The sequence below is a fragment of the Thunnus thynnus genome, chromosome 11 (assembly GCF_963924715.1).
Source record: "Thunnus thynnus chromosome 11, fThuThy2.1, whole genome shotgun sequence".
Classification (NCBI taxonomy): domain Eukaryota; kingdom Metazoa; phylum Chordata; class Actinopteri; order Scombriformes; family Scombridae; genus Thunnus; species Thunnus thynnus.
In genome coordinates this window covers 16,952,163-16,971,816 of record NC_089527.1, presented here as the reverse complement: position 1 = coordinate 16,971,816, position 19,654 = coordinate 16,952,163, and the positions used below count along the sequence as shown (strand labels likewise).

The 19,654-nt window shown below is 37.5% G+C and overlaps 2 protein-coding genes across 4 annotated transcripts in view; one reads left to right on the top strand and one right to left on the bottom strand.

The window, feature by feature from the left end:
- The window catches only part of galnt13 (polypeptide N-acetylgalactosaminyltransferase 13), a 37,514-nt gene extending 25,090 nt beyond the window's left edge, over positions 1–12,424 (bottom strand). For all 3 annotated transcript variants that reach the window (XM_067603428.1, XM_067603426.1, XM_067603425.1), the window contains exons 1-2: positions 12,031–12,424; positions 7,297–7,589 (exon numbers count right to left, since the gene is read on the bottom strand). In XM_067603428.1, the coding sequence (XP_067459529.1) occupies positions 7,297–7,438 (142 nt within the window). In that variant the 5' untranslated portion in view covers positions 7,439–7,589; positions 12,031–12,424. The remainder of the gene's footprint in view (positions 1–7,296; positions 7,590–12,030) is intronic.
- A 3,186-nt stretch (positions 12,425–15,610) lies between these two features.
- On the top strand, positions 15,611–17,050 carry rprma (reprimo, TP53 dependent G2 arrest mediator candidate a). Its single transcript, XM_067602637.1, has one exon. It carries the CDS (start codon positions 15,959–15,961, stop codon positions 16,265–16,267), a length of 309 nt encoding a protein of 102 aa, XP_067458738.1. The 5' UTR covers positions 15,611–15,958; the 3' UTR covers positions 16,268–17,050.
- The last annotated feature ends 2,604 nt before the right edge of the window (positions 17,051–19,654 follow it).

Here is a 19,654-nt window from a genome sequence, read left to right as displayed (position 1 = left end):
ATACATATTCTGTTGAGTGTGAACATGGATGACTACTAAATAAAAAAAGAGACACTACTGTCAGATGTGGACAACTGCAGAGAGCGGTATATTTTGTGAATTTTGTAGGAGGAAGTCCTTGGGCCTTGAAATAATGAGGCAAACTGTCATTTTCAGTTCTCCGCTGCATTTCTGGCCTCTTTGTTGCAATTTGAAAGTTAGAAAATATCTGACCAAGTAATTATTTTCAAGCACAGAAAACCAATACAGTATGTGATACACGCAACAGCCAAAAGTAACTCTGACTTTGTTGGAATAATATGGTTCACATTGAACATAGCATGCATTTTGGAAAGGTTAACATTTGATTGTTTTGTGTTAAAGTGCAACTCAGTCAAAACTGCAGAGGATATTTGAGCTTTTTTCAACCGTCTTTCCCTCTTACACCTCTATATACTTCTGTCTTCTGTCCTTTGTTTTTTATACAACTGTTTCATGGATTAAAATGAAGCCTTTCACACTTGCAAGCAATTTGGAGTCACTGATCAACCTACTCAACTGCTTGTCTTTGGACTGTGGGAGGAAACCGGAGTACTCAGAGAAACCCACTTGGACATGGAGAGATCATGCAGACTCTACATGTAGAGGAAAATTTTTATCTTTTTTAATTGTGAGCATATTGAGTCACGTTAGTATTAAGCTTAAAGCACCACTGTGCCAATGTGCAGCCTTACAGAGCCGCTAGCATGGCTGTAGACTCTTAAACCTGCATTAACTGATTTCTGGGCCACTTGGGGGGTACCAGAAACAAGTTGTGAATCCAACACTGACGCATCATCACTTTTTAAATTGATATGTTGAACTTGTTAGTGCTTATTTACACATACAGCACCGACCTTATCATTCATTTGGAGTCGTGTTTATGTCCAATTGATGAATGTAAGTCCAACATTCACTCTCCTTTAGCTCTGTTTTTGGTCTCTATCAACTCCTGAGGGAAACATCTGGTTCTTTAGCTGCTAAATTGTCGACAATGTTCACCAGCCAGTCGCTAACTGGTGCTGAGCAGGTAGTGTACAGTGGCTTTTTAGAGCTTTTTCTTTGAAAACAGTTGCCTGCTCCAGCTGAAAATGATGCTATGAGAGCAGTGAGAGTGAACCAAAACAGTTAAGTTGCAGACCGGACAACTAAACAGTGAGCTTAACTCACTATAAAGCTTGGTAAAGCTGAGAGGAGCTGTGGAGTCAGGTGATTATTCTCAGTAGGTTCATCACTGCAAGTGACGCCTCTGACATCACATGTTGTCATTTGATACATTGTTAATATAAAAAATAGTGATTATAGCTGCTTTAAATCTTGTTTTTGGGCTTCAGTATGTATTTAGGTCATAAATAAAACAATTCAGTTCTGGGATATATCAAAGATCTCGTGCCTCACCAGCAACAAAGATTATGTTTTAAAGCTATTAACTTCATTTATTTCCATTACAGAGCATGTTTATACCAAATGTCAGTCTATTTAACCTGTATTAGGCAACCAGATATTTTTCTTGTTATATCTTGTTTGAAATAATATATGTAATATAATATGTATATGTAATATATGTTCACCCTCAGCACTTTCAAAATGTCCATCTATAAAATCATACAAATAGTCAAGACTGGAAATAAAAGCTAAAAAACACTTAAATGTTGTTGTGCTTAGCAACACACAGATCGGAGCGGCCTTAAGACACAAACTGGTCGCCACACACTCCCCCTCCTGACACAGAGCATTCATTATAAAAGATGAACACAATCATCTGGGAAGAAAACAGTGGCTTTGTCTGTCCTCGGGTCAATCAATCTAATTCAATGTCCCTGCCTGAAGCTTTATCCCAAGCAATTACAGTGAAAAGGTTCCCCTTACACTCACAGGTAATGAGTCTTCTGTGACGCAATCACTCATATTTCAGCACTGAACTAAAATAAAGTGCCACATGTCTCTCTGTCTGTCAGTGTTACGTGATTGATACGCTCATAATTCTGACAAATTAGCAATACATGTTCAATCCAACATGCTCCAAACAACATTTGCCACATATGGTATATATCTGATCCTGTGCTATACTATATTTCTTTCTCTTGGATCCCTGTTTGCAAGATTCAAGATTCCTCTTGTCAAGGTGGACTCGGCCATTAATCTACAGATTGTGCTTTGAGTCCTTCACCCTGTGGCCCTTCCAGCTTTCTTCAACAATTTTCATTTTAATTTACTCTACAGAAAAAGGTCTGTGCAGTGGTGCACAGTTGGAGGTTCTTTCTCAGGCTTTTCTATATTATATGATATTATATTATAACACAAAACCACAGCAGGCCAGGAAAAAACACCCTGCAGAGTGTTTTTATGCTACTCTGATGTCCATCTTAACCCTAACCCCGTGTCTAGACAGCAAGCCTGTCAGATGTGTTTTTCAGGTGCATGTCACACCCAACAGATATGCTCTCAGTGTAATCTGTTTAAAAACTATAATTCATTGTCTGAATTACATTTTTGTGTTTTGAAGAACTAAAAGTAGTAGGAGGTGTCGTGACCATGATCTCCTCAGCTCAGCTCTTTGTGCCATTGCAACCTTACGGTCGTACATTGAAAATAAATATCAAACTGTGGTAATACAACCATCTGTTCTACAAACAAACAAAGATACAGTTTCTTTACTTTGTTCTCATTGTTACAGTATCATTATTGTTTTCTGACTGTTACAGATTTTTATGGAGGAGGAACCCTGCAACTGTATACCAAAGCAATTTATATAATGTTGGAAAAGATCTATTTTATCTCCATAAGCCCATCAGTTGATAATCTTCGAGCGACTGATCAATAGATTTTTAAATACAGGAAAAAAAATCTAAATCCCCTGACCGATACAGTAGTGAATGTATGCAGCTTCCACCAAATGTCCACTAAAACACAGTTACTGTAGTTACACTAGGTGGAGATTTGTGGACATCTACAACTACAGTGAGGTGGCTGTAAATGTCCACAAATCTCCATCTAGTGTAACAGATGGTTGTTAAAAAGAGAGAAAAATATATATTTCTACAAGAAGGCTGATTGTTTATTTGTTTGTTTGTTTTACAAATTTCTACTAAAGTCAGTCATGGATGGAAAATCAATACCCATCACCTTCAAGAAGGATCAACCTGCCAGTTAAGTTGGTATCTGAAGCTGTTCCTATATTAAAATTAGGGTTGGACAATATATCAATATCGTGATATGCGATTAGATATCGTAACATCGTGTTATGGCATAAGTGTTGTCTTTTCCTGATTTTAATGGCTGCATTATAGTAAAGTGATGTAATTTTCTGAATTTACCGGACTGTTCTAGCTGTACTATTATTTGTATTTATCAAAAATCTCAGTGTGTAAATATTTTGTGAAAGCACCAACAGTCATCCCTACAGTATCGTCACAGTATCAATATCGAGATATGTGGTCAAAAATATTGATTTGATTTTGTCCATATCACCCAGCCCTGATTAAAATAAAGCTGCTAATACACTGAGGCTGTAATTTGTGCATTTCCCACAGTACACGCCTCCAACAGAAAACAAAATAAGTCAGAATGTGGTGTAAAAAAGAACAGAGGAATGAAATCCTGAAATATTGTTAATTAAAGAAAAGCAAAAAAAGTTGATTGTAGAGAGGTTAATAAACAGTGAAGAAAAGGTTGGTTTCTGTTTAACATAGAAAAGTATAAATCTAATACTGTGTAAATCAACCTTGTCATTAATATTGAATTATGTATGAATTCATATACTGTATATTATATGAAATGCATTGCTACATTCTTGGCAAACAAGGACAGTGAGGAGATAAATTAAATAAATAATCATGGTTCATTAATCCCTTAAGATAGCCAAGAATGAAATCAAATGAATCAAAAAATACTTCTCGGATTTGTTTATATATTCTTCACACGTATGGGGATGAAAGCACTACTGCACGGATGCCTATGGGCTGAAAGATATACGTCTGTTGAACCTCTCACCACACCTGTGATCACAGCTGTGCAAAGAGTCATTAGTCACCAAATATAGTTGCCTGAGAAAACATTTTTTTCCTGGGTGACAGTATTCTTTAAACTGTGTTATTTTGGTACAGTAAACAGATAGATAGTAAAACTCACTGGGATTGAAGAAGATTTCAGACGATACTCATCCCTGCCGGCGATGGGCTCATTAGAGTCGGTTAATAGGCGAACCGTAAGTGTGTTAATGAATGACCAAATGGATGAATTAATAAACCAATGAATCATTTAATCAGTGTCCAAAATACGTTCTGAATCCATGAGGTCGTTTGTATTAAAAAATGCTTGTGAAGCACGTGGCTGCTAATCCTGAAAGCCACAGGCCAATTTCAGGTCCTCTAATTGCCCAAAGTCACTCAATTAAAACAGTTTTAGAGCAAACCTCTTAAAACTTTTAAGTAGATAAAAGATATACAACCTTTAATTGTGCAGGTAATATGATACTTTTAAAAAATATAAATCAGTGTGTGTGTGTGTGGCTTGACTGTAAATGCACATATTTATGCTGTAGCCAAGAGCCTGTGGTAACATCCGCCTCTGTATAATTAATGCTCCCATGTATATTGTATGTCTAGACCACATTAAATATTAATAAACGGCACCACTTCAACTTTACTCTTACATGAACATTGTGGACAGGAGTGACTGGTCATAAAGTTTATTCTGGTCAAACTGGGAAGCACTGGCCAGGGAGTGACCAGGTGTTCCTGCTCTAATCAGGAATTCAAGGCAGACATCCTTTCAAAGGTCATTATCGACCTGATAGTGACCAACATGGAATCACTGACTCCTTATATCCAAAATGGATCCAGTGGAGTAGAAACTGACTGTAAACAACCATATCATCCTGCGACTCATATTAAAAGACTTGATGATATAATATATAATATTTGAGATTATCTGCCGCGAGGTAAAGCTTTCACAATTTGCCCAAGATGTAGGATTACTGACTTTGATTTATAAGTGAGGCAACAATTAGCAGATAATTCCCTTTTTTGTTTTGAGTCTCTGCATTAAATCAATTCCAAACAAAAAGTGAACTTGTGTTGAAGATTGCTTTCTAATGCAAACTTTAACAAACACCCGCTGTATCATGGCAAAACCTGTGTCTGAAAATAATCTCAACACACAGTTCAGAAATTCAGCAAATCATCTATTTCATAAGCAGAGTAACTTCAGTGTAACATTAGTCTTTTGTATGGTAATCAGTCTCAGTAGCTGGAAGCTCTGCCTCACGCTAACCTTAAAAGCAGCTTAGCGAGCCTCTTAGAAACCTGCTTACTTGAGGGCATGTGAGGGAATGAACCACTAAAGAGGGGTTGTGGTTTAGGTTGATCTCAGGCACACACACACATGTTTGTGCAGCTATCCTTGTAAGGACATTGCATTGACTTCCATTCATTGTGGACAACCTAACCCAAACCCAAACCTTAACCAATTCACACCTCAACTCTGAACCTTAACCAGGAAATGACATTTTACATCATTAGGACCGGGCTTTGGTCTCCATGAGGACTACTGGTCCCAACAAAGTCAGTGTTTATACTGGAAAAGGTCCCCAAGAAGTAGCAAAAACACACACACATACAGTTTCAAATATGCAAAGTAAAATAAACTAGATCTTTCTCTACTAGTCCAATGTGACAATCAAATTAAATTTCAATAGAGGGTCTCTGTATCAAAAAACTGAATTTTTGTAGTTTAATTTACCACAAATCGTGTAAACTTTAAATTACTGCCAAGGATTATATTTTGAAAAATGTTGTGTTTTTCTGACTTTGGAGGCGATGTTTTGTCCTTAAGTCAACTCCTTTATTCTAATCGGATTTGTGATATAGATCAAACTCACGAAATGATGAACGTTTTAAGTTCAGAGGTTATTGTCAAGCTTGTTTGACTGATGCCAAACAAAAGGTTGATTCTACAAGATCAAAAATGCAGAGACTTCAAATAAAAACAGGAATTATCTGTTAATCTCATGTATAAATTGGAGTTATCACATTCAGTAATCCTAGGTAATTTTAAAAGAAATATAATATAAATATAATAAATAAATAATATATTGGTGCATGCAGACTGCTACCCTAAGAACGAACCTACAGTATGTTCCCTGATTCACATGCTTGTTTTCCATATATTGTTGAAACCTTTTCTTTTCCACATCAACAGTTTTCAAAGATCAATCACTTCATTTCATTTAACTCAAAACTTGATTTATTTTTGATTTTTGATTAACATTAATATCAAGACACTTGTAGTAGAGTTCGTCTGAACATTGAAGTTATATTAAGGAAGAGATCTGGCTTCACCTATTACAAAGGAAATTCATTCTGATTGTTTAGCAATTATCAATTATTCATATTTATCCTCTATTTATTTTTGATTAGCTGGTAATTGTTTATTGCAGTGAAAGGCCTTATAAAGACTAAAAGATGAAACATAAATGCCAATGAATAATGAAACTGATTTTGGCCTTATTTTTCAAGACTGCATTTCAGAACAGTAGTAAAATCAGGTTTGTAAAGACTAAAAACTTGTTTTACATGACATAAGATGGGTTATCTATTAAAGTGACCATCATGTTTTCATTTATTTTTCTGTCCAAGTTACTTTTTCATTCTGCGGTAATGCAGCGAAATCAAATAACCTACATTATCCTACAGTGACATTACTGCACTGAAAAACAATACTACTACCATGCATGCTTTGAAAAATGGCACAGAATGCACATTTCCATATTGTATGTACAGACATGTAAATAAGGGTCAAAACATGCAAAACCACACATATGGTCCTTTAAATGAGCATTATTCTAGGAACTCAAATCACTACCTGCTACACTGCACATCATGTGTGCTGAATGAAGATATGATTATAATTTGATTATGTTGTGAGAAGTTATACTTTGAGTTACACAACATTCAAAATCCAGACAGTTCTGGACTTCCAACAGGAAACTGGACTCTCTGTTTATTAAACAATTACTAAGCCCTAAACACTTTAACTACCTCTGAGAAGTCTTACTATTAATTCAGTGTTAATCCCTTTGTTCCCTTAACACTCATTTTATACTGAGCAACAGAATATGTCAATACAAAATCCTGAAAACTAAAATATATGGCACAGTTGACATCAAATCTTTAAGAGAAAGGGAGAAGGACTGAGGCAGTCCATACTGAGATTAAGTTCATTGTTTAATGGTCTATTCTGTGACTGAAAGGAGTCGCAGCAGTAGTGTGGACTCACCTCGGAGGGCGGGGAGCAGTGAGCGGTCCTTCCTGTCGTCACATTTGTTACACTCGCTGAAGTAGAGCAGCAAGAACACGTCCACCAGCACCCACACTAAAGAGGTGGTCAAAACCACCTTGCAGTAGACGAACCGTCGCATCACCTCCCTGGGATGTCAGCCAGCCAGCCAAACTGGGAGGGTAGCAGAGAGCGCTCAGGAGTGCTCAGTCTGCTGATGAGGTGTCTGAACTCTGGAGGTGGGGGGAGGAAACAGAGAGGAGACCGAGCAGGTTTGACCAAGAGGCGTCATCCTAGTGGAGAGAGGAAAAAAAACAAAGATATGATGATCTCAAATAATCAACATATAAAGAAATATGATGTCAGCAAAGTCTGTGGGGAACCATGTTTAAAGTAGATCAATATTTGTCTCTTGCAAAAGTGCACAGACTTCACTTTATGCATTTCATGGCTTTACACAATTAGCAATTAATTAACATTTTTCCATTCTTTGACTTTTTATATCAGTGCAATGTGACAATGACATACAAGAGAAGCTGTAAATGAGACACACTGTGGGTGTAAAGAAATGTACAGACAGTGTCATAAACACATATATATTATAGCCCGACCTATACTGGATTTTTGAGACAACTACCTATATTTGTTCATGTTTGTTCATGTTCACAGCAAACCAAGTTAACAGAAATGATCTGCTTTGACTTCTATGTGTATGACAGCCCCCCTGTCAGTAATTATCTAGAAATACAGTTAAATGACACTTGTTAACACAGGAAAATGTTTAAACTCAGGGTTAGCTGGTTAGCTAGCAAGTGCTGTTGATTATTTAACGTTAAGGCTCACAAACATGTTGCTACTGTTTTTATTGACATCCCCTGTTTTGGACAAAATCCACAGTCTGTTTAAAGTTTATCAGTCATCTGACTTGGTCAAACAAAGTGGATATCTTTCACATTTACAGTCTTTTTAATAAAAAAAAAATCCCTGTGTGTGTCTCAACTGACTGTGTTTTCCTCTTCAGCTGCAGCGGAAAAGGAAATTTGGCACTAAAATAACTGTAACTTTGAAAGATATTGCCTCTATTTGACTCATTTGGACAGCTGAAGCTTCACATTAACTTCAAATGAACTTTTAAATACATTTTTGCACAGAAGGAAGACTGTGAATTTTGTCTCCCATCACTTACACTGTAACTGCATTATGAAGGTCCGTATGAACAGGAGGAATGATTACAGCAAGAAAAGCATGTTAAATGTTAATTTGGGTACTTAACTATTGTTATAGGACAGACTTGAACACATAATTTAACAATTTCTAAAGCCACAACGCCTCTGAATGTATCATCTAATATATGAAACCCAACAGGCTTTAATGTTTGTATGGTTATAGCTAAAAACAGTTATTTTAAGAGGATGGAAATCAAATCAACCCTTTAGTCTTGAGAGGTGACTCAACAATACGGTTTCCTGTCTCTAGAGGTAGAGATTTCATACTCCTAGTCTGACTCTTACTGCACATTAAGAGTTGGGGTCCCTTTTGATGATTGTATCAGAAAGAAAATGGACGCAGCTGCAGTTTAATCTAAGGGACAGAGATGCTGCATTGCTGTACAGATTGTAAAGACTCCTGAGGCAAATTTGTAATTTGTGATATTGGGCTATACACAGCAAATCGACCCGACTGTGATAATTTATGTGCTGCTCTGAGCGTGGCTTTATGTAGAGTTTAATTGAACTGCTTAAGTCACCTTTTCTACAGCACACTCACGGGACATCCCCGAATTGCATCTGTGTTTTTTAGCCTGTATGGACATTTACATTGAACGCTGAATCTACGACTCAGCATGAATGTTTTATTCACTACTCTGGAAACTTCTTTGTTTTGCTTCATTCGACCTGTGTTTTGTTGTTGTGTTTTTGTATATACTTGTTTAAAAAGGGGAAAAAAGTACTAAATATATATTATATATTATTATATATTATTTTTTACATAAACATACAACTATTTTATTATAAGGATCCCGTAAATTAGTTTTAATGAATCTGTTTTTTACATGTAATTTTAGAACAAACTACATGTATTGGTATTTCTGTACTGCAACATCTTGTTATTATCGGCTGCATTTACGCTAATATAAATACATCTGCAATAAGATAATGATACTAGCCGAAGCAATTAATCGGAATACATAAATACACACACACACACATTTACATGTACATAATAATAATAATAATAATCATCATTAATCACCATTATTACCGTCATTATTATCATATGCCAACAGAACAGCTCAGACGGAGAAATAACTGTTTACAGGTGTCGTTGCCTTCAGTCACACACACACACACAACTACTTGATGAGGGGGGTGGTCTATAACAAGACACACTCAACTTCCCACATTGGACTGACCCCAGACCCTCCACATTTCTCCATCTGAAAGCATGACTGCATGCTCATTTTCCCCTTTACAGACTTCTCCCTCTTCATCAGTAGTGTGACCATCTGGAAGGCTTTTATACCAGAGGCAATTTGTGGAGGTTAGATATCGCACTGGCATTGAATGTATGCCTCACAATATTTCTGATGAAAAAACATCATCATTTTCTGTCAAACAGGATTTCTACTTCACTGAAATTATAGGTTTTTTGTTGACGGAGAGGCTTATGAAAGTATAATCAGAATGAAAGTGGAACGATGGAGGGAAAAAATGCTTTCAGAGCACAAATAGCCAGTAGCCGTTTAGACATTCATAACAGAATTATAGCCTACAATACGTCACACACACCGAGTCAATTCTAGTTTATGCTACAGACACAACCAAGGTCCATAGCTTCATTCTAACCCATAACATGCATTAATGCCAACTGAGCCTCAGCACAAGCTCAAAATTTCACATATATTGAAAATTTGAGTGTGCAGAAGTGAGTGTTTCAATGCAAATACATGTATGTATATTAACTTACCCTTTACTTTTTACAAATAGTGGGAGATGCCTTCAGCATCTCCTGCTGGGAATCTGACAGATTCTCTTATCTTTCACTTGCAGCATGGTAATGAATCCATCACAGGGCATGACACCGCTGCCCTGGGCTCACTCTTATCTCATTCAAAAACAAGGCTGCTTCTGTCCAGCTGCATCAAGAGCATCAAACTCAGATCACAGCGTGGTGGATGATTTCAGACAGACAGCATACTAACCACGATTCATGCACCATTCATAGACTCTTAAGTCAAGTGGATGGATGTTTTGATGGGCTCAGTGGCAATCTAGACTCCGGGGTAATGAGTGTAATCGACAACTCTGCCGAAATCTAAGTATGTTGTATAGCACATCACCTCTATTCACATCGTAGAGAGGTCAATTTGAATCTCTAACCATCTGCTTGGTGCGTCAGTGGCAGAGACATGTTTGGGTTTGGTACCACCGAACCACGCTACCGGCAGCTTGCTGCACAGCGAATAGAGTCTCGTTCGAAGAGGTCAGAGTCAATTAACCCAACCATCTGCAGTGCACAAATAAATATTTCCTGTCTGCTGTATGAGGTGCTATAAACAGGTCTCTCCAGTCTTTACAAGACACTTTTCAGTCCTTTCAAGACAAGCGTAAACCACCAGGCATTATTAACAACTTCCTGATTTGACAGTTAATCGTGACATGTGAGCTTAATTACGTATTCCTCATTCAGGAGTGCTCCTGTGCAATTGCCAGACTGCTAACTAATTGCTGTCTACAGTAATACAATTGGACAGGCCTTGGATCAACTTTTGGCGCTGGTACCGTGACAGTAACATGAGCAGAAAGCAGCAGAAGACAAAGCTGAAAGAAAAGTGATCAGATGCGTCCACATTCTCAGAAGTAGCTTCTAAGCGAGCCACAGGTCCTCCGCTGGGGGGGGATTGATTGCAGTTTCGATGTTTTTGCTCATGGGTTCCTCATTCAAACGCTCAGACCAGCAGAACCTGCTTCTCTGTTGTCACCATCAGACAGTAGAGCTGGATATCGAACATCGATACTTTCTGCGACAGCGTTGAAAACTGTCAAGACCTGAAAGTGGGCACTTAATGATTGGTCAACAAGAGAACTTTAAACACTGCGGCATTGAGAGGTGGAAAAAAATGTTTATATTCTTCAACCTTAAGTATTTAAAGAAAGTACTGGCACCAAAAAAAAGCATCATATTGGCACTGATATTGAAAAATGCAAAACTCTACCCAGCCCTGCCAGGAACAGGAGGTGATTATAGAGCTGATCCCAATAAGCCCATTAGGCCAATTGACTGTAGCTTCTTTTATAACCCAAACAACTCCAAAAACCAAAAAAGGTGTGCTCTGTTTACCAACTGAACACACATAAAATTACATTTATCAGTCTCGGTATGGTGATTTTAAATAATTATAAGTAATTATAATGTATCCACACACACACACACACACACAGAAAGAGATGCTGTCAATCTGTCATTCATGTGTATGTACATTTATAGTACATTCTACTAATTGTGGGATGTAACAAGATGGAAAAATCACTGTAAATAAACACTCATTTTCAACTGATACCACACATGATAATCTTGATTAAATGCAACATCAAACCATCATCTCATCATCATTATCACCAACACAACAACTACAGACATGTTGTTGATGATTACAGCCAGAAGTGCGAGGTATTATCTGCCTAATGGAAGGTGTGCAGGGAAGAACAGAAAATAACAATACTCTTCGCTTACCTAAATCATGGATGGAGTGAATCAGTGACCTGCTCCAGCTTTGCTCTCGGGCAACGTGTTGAGCGCAGACAACATGACCTAACGTACAATTATAGCGGCTAGATAACTGAATCAGTCGCTCCTGCAAACGCAAGCACTGCGTCTCAAAACGGCAGCTAAGTTACAGTCCATCTGAAATATTGTCCGTCCGGTAATAACACTCATGGTACCTGTTCAGACACCTTGATGTGATATGTACCCGGTTGTGGCGCAGTAAACCCGGTGAACAGGCTTCATGAATTTTCCCATTCGTTTAAAAACGGATGATGCTACGCAGGTCTTCATACGCACCTGTTCTCCGACAGAATATTATAGCGGTAAGAGGACAGGCGAGATCATATTCAGCACAATCTAACCTCAGCTGCCAGTGTGTCGTATCTCCTCTCTGATTGGCTGAAAGCGACGTCGATCATGGAATCCTCTTGATGCGGTGCGTCAGGGGGCATCTGGGAAATGTAGGACACGCGATGTTTGTATAATTACACGCAAATTAACGTGTTTTTTTTATTACATTTTTAATTATGTTATTGTGTTTGGTTTTAGTTACACGCATATAAATTATAATATAATAAAAATCAAATTAATAAAAAGTTCCTATAAAGTGACTGAGGAGGCAACCTTGAACATAACACACATTTGGGATTTTTGAATTAAAAAGACAAAGCTTTATAGAAAGTGTCCATGTCTCAGAGGTACTGTTTTCTATAATTTAATTGTATTGTATTTGTATTTTGTATTTTTGTAAGCCTTTAAATGTTCAGGCTAATTTTGTGCCCAGTTGGCTTTCAATTTTTGTATTTTTGTTGTCATAAGTGAGAGGAATCCAAACATCTAATAGTTTCAGTTTTTTAAATTCTTCTTTACTTATCTTTAGGTTAGGTAAACCACAACACAGTAACGTAGTCTGACCCCTTCATCCTGTCAAGAAAAGCCAAAATGATCATAAATCCATCCCTTTATGTAATAAAAAGTTTTAGTAGAGTGTTTCTTTAACACAGTGGAGTATTAAAATCGCCACCTCCATACTGTATTAACATTCTAATTTTATTTATTCATTTAACAGTGTTTATACTGTAAGAAGCCTCTTTTGTTGTTGTTGATGTCTGTTTTCACATCATGCATTCATGGTGTGGGAACAACAGCTGCCACAGCCTGGATTTACCTGAGTGTAGTGTGAATTCATTCACAGTCAGTGGTAAAAAAAAATAAACAATTAAATCAACAACAGCATAAATTACATACACATGTTTACATCAGTTCTTTAGTGTGTGTGCGTGTGTGTGTTACATTGTTAAATTGACACTGTTGTCTACATCACAGATATTTTAAGGCAGGCTTTTAGTGGATCATGTTGAACAATGCTGCCATCTGCTGCTGTTGATGAGAGACTCTCAGTGTTGCTTTTGCCTCTGGGCAACGTAATAGATCAAATATGAGTATGAGCCCCACATTTAATAAACATTCAACAATTCATGATAACTCTGATCTACTGTCAATGAAGTACACTCACAGACTGTAAACTGCCTATTTACTGGAATCTATTATTGATATTTCATTGAGCTCAGCTGTGATGCAACAGCTGACAGATAGTCAGCATCCTGAGCAATAAATCTGAGTTCAAGTCATAATTGCATATACGGTGCACAGATAAACAAACAACAGATTGTGTCCACTCCTGATTCAAACCATCCACTAGATGTCAGTCCATGTCCTGCTTCATTTTAGTTCCAGAAAGTCATTCATGTCATTGCATTGTGCAACACTTGTTTTATATGTGGAAAACATCATTTTGGGGTAAAATTATATATTATTAGTATTATTAGTATATTATTTATGATGTTTACCAACATCGACCTCTACATTTGTTTTTCTTTTGCACTCTCCTTGTTTATGTGTAGAATGCAGCAGTTGTTGCTTCTATAGGCTTTTTTTTCATAGAAGACATTTTGACATGTCTCAGTAAGAAAAGCACAGTTGTAAATAATAAAAGTGAATGATGGCTGAGTTCCATTTAGCTGCTTCAGTTCCAGGGTCCTGGTATTGTGCATGCTGATTCATTCACACTGTCATGTCTTACTGGGGAACTTGAATAGTTCAGAGCCATTGTTAACCTTATTAGTAACACCTGTGCATTTTCTACTGTGATAAATCAAAATGTTTGCTGTGAAAAGCTTATTTGTTTATTCGTTAAAATGTCCTCAGCAGAAAATAAAAGACAACTCTCTTTAACATCACAAGTTTGCAAAAGACAGTCTGTAATGGCGTCACTTTGAGTAGTCAAAAGGCAAAAAGTTAAAGATTTAGAGCACAAGACAGAGACACAGAGTTCAGATTTTATTAGCTCCTACAAATGGATTGATTACCAGTGGTGTAAAGTAACTAAGTACATCTATTCAAGTACTGTACTTAAGTACAGTTTTGAGGTACTTGTACTTTACTTGAGTATTTCCATTTGATGCTACTTTCTACTTTCTACTCCACTTCATTTATTTGACAGCTTTAGTTACTTTTCAGAAGCTTTGACACAATGGATAATATAACAAGCTTTTAAAATACAACACATTGTTAAAGATGAAACCAGTGGTTTCCAGTCTTTTTGGCTTTTGACGTCTTACAAAAAGCAGTGTGTAGTCTAAACTTCTCACATGGTTTAATTTCGATAAATGTTCAAATGATCCAATATTTCACCAAAAATCAAAGATTAGAGAAAAAGTCCGAAAACTGTAAACAGATTTGTGTATCAGATCTTTGTTTCTTCTTTCCTCTCCCATTAATCATCTCACAACCCCTCAGATTTATCTGGTGACCCTTTGGAGGGGCCCAACCCCTAGGTTGGGAACCACTGAACTAAATTAACTAACTCTATATAAAGTAGTTGAAACTAGCTCCACCTCCAGCAGCTACAACAGCAACATGCTGCTTACACACTGATGCTTCAGTATTAATAATATAATGATGTCATATATAATAATATATCATTAAGAGGGACCAAACCACTACTTTTACTGCAATACTACACTACAAACTACATTATACTGCTAACACTTATGTACTTTAACTTAAGTAGGATTTCTCATGCAGGACTTTTACTTGTAATGGAGTATTTTTACATTGCTGTATTGGTACTTTTACTTAAGTAAAGGATGTGAATACTTCTTCCACCATTGTTGTTGTTGTCATTATTATTACCATAAAGGCAACTGATTAAATTAGTTATAGAACTTTTTTACTCTGTATGTAATGTGATGTAATGTTTCTCCAAAAAGGAGATTTGCTATAGAAAGATGGACAGATGTTCACTTGTAGATAGATGTCATAGATGTAATGTTCAATTAATGTTTTGTTGTAATTTCAACATAGTGAAAGATATTTCTACCACCAGAAAACCTCTCAGTATGATGCAAGTTGAATCAACATCTCTGACACAGTGACAACAAAACCTTACTGCTGTGTATTAGATTACAGACGATTGTTCAGGTGCACTTAACACCTACAGTACATCATGTCCTACATACACGCTGTAGTGCACAGGCACATTGATGACATGCACCCAGTCGTCGTATGGTGGAGCTCTTGCTGTGCTGTCCTGCCGCTTGAGCGCTTAAACGCAGGCAGGTACAGACTGGCTATTTAACCGCGGGTTGGTGGATTCATTCCTCTCTGAAACTGGTTACAGATCACATGAAATCTCCAGTAATGCGATGCCAAAGCAGCTTGTCAAACTCCAGAAGAGCTCTGTGTGATCTGACGGAACTTCTTCAACTCACCTCCTCATCATCTTCACTTTTCACTTGATGACCATTTCTCTGGGATTTGCGCCTCTTTCCCTCTCTGTTTTGAACATCTTTTTACACTGGGTGCTGATAAGTTTTTTCGTTTAAAAGTGGACATGAATAACACCGGGTTCAACCAAACGGAAGGCGGACTCTTCAACAAGACAGAGGAGGTTTTCTGCTGCAACTTTTCATCCGTGGTGACTGATAACGGCTTTGTGGCCGCCGCTCCGGATGAGAGGAGCCTCTTCATCATGAGGGTGGTCCAGATAGCCGTCATGTGCGTTTTGTCCCTCACTGTGGTGTTTGGCATATTTTTCTTGGGTTGCAACCTTCTCATAAAGTCAGAGGGGATGATAAACTTTTTGGTAACGGACAGAAGACCGTCAAAAGAAACGGAGGCAGTTATTGTTGGTGCCTACTGACTGATGAGGACCTTTACATTATGATTGTTCTGAGGTCTGATGGAGAGAGTTGGGAGACAATGCGATGATCCACTGCCTGTTTTCATATTGGTATTTAGAAAAAAAAACCTCAGAGGAACAGTCACCATGTAAGAGGTAAATGAACCCTCATGGTAATTTACTCACTGAACATTTCTTGTGGCTTTTTAATGCCAACAAAGACTCATTCATCTCCAAGAGGTATAGTGCGTTTTTACGCGTCTATGTTTATAAAGTATTCAATCACGCACTGTTGTAATTTGAGTAGTTGGAGCACCAGCAACACCCTTTGTCATGTTAGCGGCAAAGTCGTCGTATTTGCTGCTTCAAAATGCCCTCTCATATTGCTAAAGCAATGGAGAAATCAATGTTCAACATGTACTGTATGTTGTATGTGTTTTTGCATACAATATGCAACATATTAATCAATGTATTTCTCTGGATTTCCTGGTGATAACTGTATGAGTGTCTGCGTGGGCGGTGGAGAAAGCCCCAACATGCCGTGTATCTTGTTAATTGGAATGAATTCATTCTGTAATTAAAGTTTCCCTCCTAATTGAGGTCTATTCTTCTACCATGAGTATCGCCCTCGCCACGCCCTCCCCTAATGAAATTTAGATTTCAGAAACTAAAATGACGTGCTGTAACATTCCCAAAGACCCATTTAATCCAGACATTTGTATTTTTATTGTTGTTGAATAGGGTATACTGTGGTAATAATAAAATGTTATGTAGATAAGACAGGATGTAGGTGCTTCGTCCTGTTGAACCTGACAAGAAATTTGGTATATATGAGCATTTATTTAATAAGTGGCATTAAGAGGTGTATTTTCTTTACATGTGAGCAGCAGTGAGTATTGTATCCATTAATAGTCAAAAGCTAAATGTGGATTCAATTGAGAATGAATAACAAAACAAGTCCTACATATAAACCTAATATGAAAAAAATACTATCCATCCACCATCTAAATATGATAAGCAACATTTTCTGTCTGGGTCAAATTTTGGTCCACACTGCATTTTACATCCTCCCTCCATCCGTCAAAGCATCTGTTGTGCTCCTGGCTCACCTGCATGCCAGCTCCCCAGGGTGAAACCAGCAGCTTCAGAAATGACTTGCCGTGTCAACCAAGGGAGAATGAAGCCACAGGGCAATATACCGCTGTCTGATTGCCCACCTGTGCTCCGCATCCAGTTAAATAGTCTGAATCAACTTTCTCTAAAATGTCCTTCACCCCAGTGTCTCCCTCATCCTGTTCTCCCTTCCTGATTTTTCATCTGATGTCCGGTAAGCCCCATGTGTTCTGCTTGACGAGGCCTTTGTCTGTCGTGATGCTGGATGCTAGAGGGCTGCAGCTTGTCAAAACTGAGACACTGACCACAGTTTTAATATGCAGAAATTCATCACAAGTATTGTTGAAATGCTCTGCAAAGCTCAACTCAATAATATAATAATAATACTGTATGCAATTGAAAAAGCATTCTGACAATTTAATTTAGATTTTCTTTCTGTATTTACTCAAAAAAATCCTTCTGAAAAGATTGTGCCTTTGTAGCTTAGAAAGGTAAGTTTGTCCTTCACAACTAAATAAGTAGTTAACTGTTGAATAACCCTCCTACAATGCAGTATAATACAATCCATTTCAGGGGAAAGAGAATTAATTCTATGCCCACAAAAAATGAATAAATGAATTCTCAAAAGAAATCAAGGCACACTGCTTCATCAAGGTAGAAAAGTTAAAAAGCCTTTATCATAGTGGCTAAAGCATAAAACCAATGCAAACTGACCACAGAGCAGTAAGATGTATGAATAAATTATACCTTTGTGAAACTAACAATGTTCAATTTCTTGAGGCTGTAATTTATAATGCTACACTGATTGCATTATATTGTATGATGTCCTGCCTTTTGTTTGGTGGGAAAAAATATAATCTTGCAATACCATAAAACTGAATACAACACCATCAACATCAATGGCATAAAAAATTGCCACAGTTGAAGAAAAACCTCTTTCTGGCACAGTCTGAACCGAAACAGAACATATAACTTAAGAAACATAAAAAACCATTTATTGCATACTGATGTTTTTATTCTACATTGTGGATCTTCAGGCATGACATAATCATCATGTACATTCCTTAAATTCAGTTTAACTGTAACCTAGTCCAATCCCCCAACAGGAAAAGGTTGACGTATTATATCTAAATTTAAACCAGACAGTCAGAGCTGATTAAAAATGGCAAGTGAAATTTATCCGTTACGAGTATAAAAACCACACTGAATAAATTTGCACTCATGCTGTTTATTGAGCTCTCACATCCACATAATCAAGCAGATAAATTTGGTTTATGTGTTGAATCCCATACACATAACTTTACCCCCATTTTCACCTCTGGCACGATTCGGCATAGTTAGAGTAACACATTAAAGCTGTAACCAATTATCCAAAATTACACTTTGTATTGTGGAGATAGGGGTTTAAATTCAGACTGGAGCATTAAAAAAAGATCACTAAACTGAATCCAAACCTAATATACACCAGACAAAGTCCTGCTTCATACCTGGCTCTCTAAATTGCAAAAGAAAACCTTACCCCTGACATTTCTTTAATGTTATAGTGAGTATAGAAAAATCAGCAATTCTAAAACAATGCACCAAGTGGAATTACTTTATGTACGTCACATCAAGCGTTTCTCCCTGCTCGGAGTGATTGCTTTCATTAGGGAGTGCTGGGAATAGCTCCCAGGAAAATGTTGTGGCAGTTTAATATCCAGCAGGGAACAATCTTCTGGCTGCAGCCAAACAATCGTTAGTTTACCCTGCAGTGCCTTATGCACATTTATTCAGCTCGGATTCTGACAAGTTCTGGAGAAGAGATAGATGTAAAGTCAGAGATTAAAGTTTAAAAATAAGATTGTGAAAGCATTTCTGTAGATATGTCGCCATGGAGCTAGTTTCTTGATCGGCAGTCGGTGCCGCCAACTCAAAGGCTTCACACACCTGTCACTCCAATGCTCAGAGAGATTTAGGAGATAGCAACCGCAGACAGTCATCTATACCCCTGGCACTGCTGCTGTCAACAAACAGATAGTCCTCTGCCGGGCTTATGAGCAACTCCTCCCCTCATATTTAGGAATGTGCTTGGAGTTTTACTTGTACCACAAACCGAAATACCCAAGCCAGGTCATGAAAAAAAGATGGTTCAATTCGTAAGTGTACCCTGGTGTTACAATACTGTATGTGCACATTTCTCCCTCAAGGCAGAAGAGGTCGAAAAACAAAAACAAAACAAAAAAAAAATCCCTGTCTGCATTATTATCATGAACCTGCAGCCTGGTTAGCAACAGCATCAGCTTACTTTAAGTCTGA

Bases quoted from the DNA above. Each gene is read 5' to 3' on its own strand.
- rprma (XM_067602637.1), top strand. From the start codon at position 15,959: ATGAATAACACCGGGTTCAACCAAACGGAAGGCGGACTCTTCAACAAG.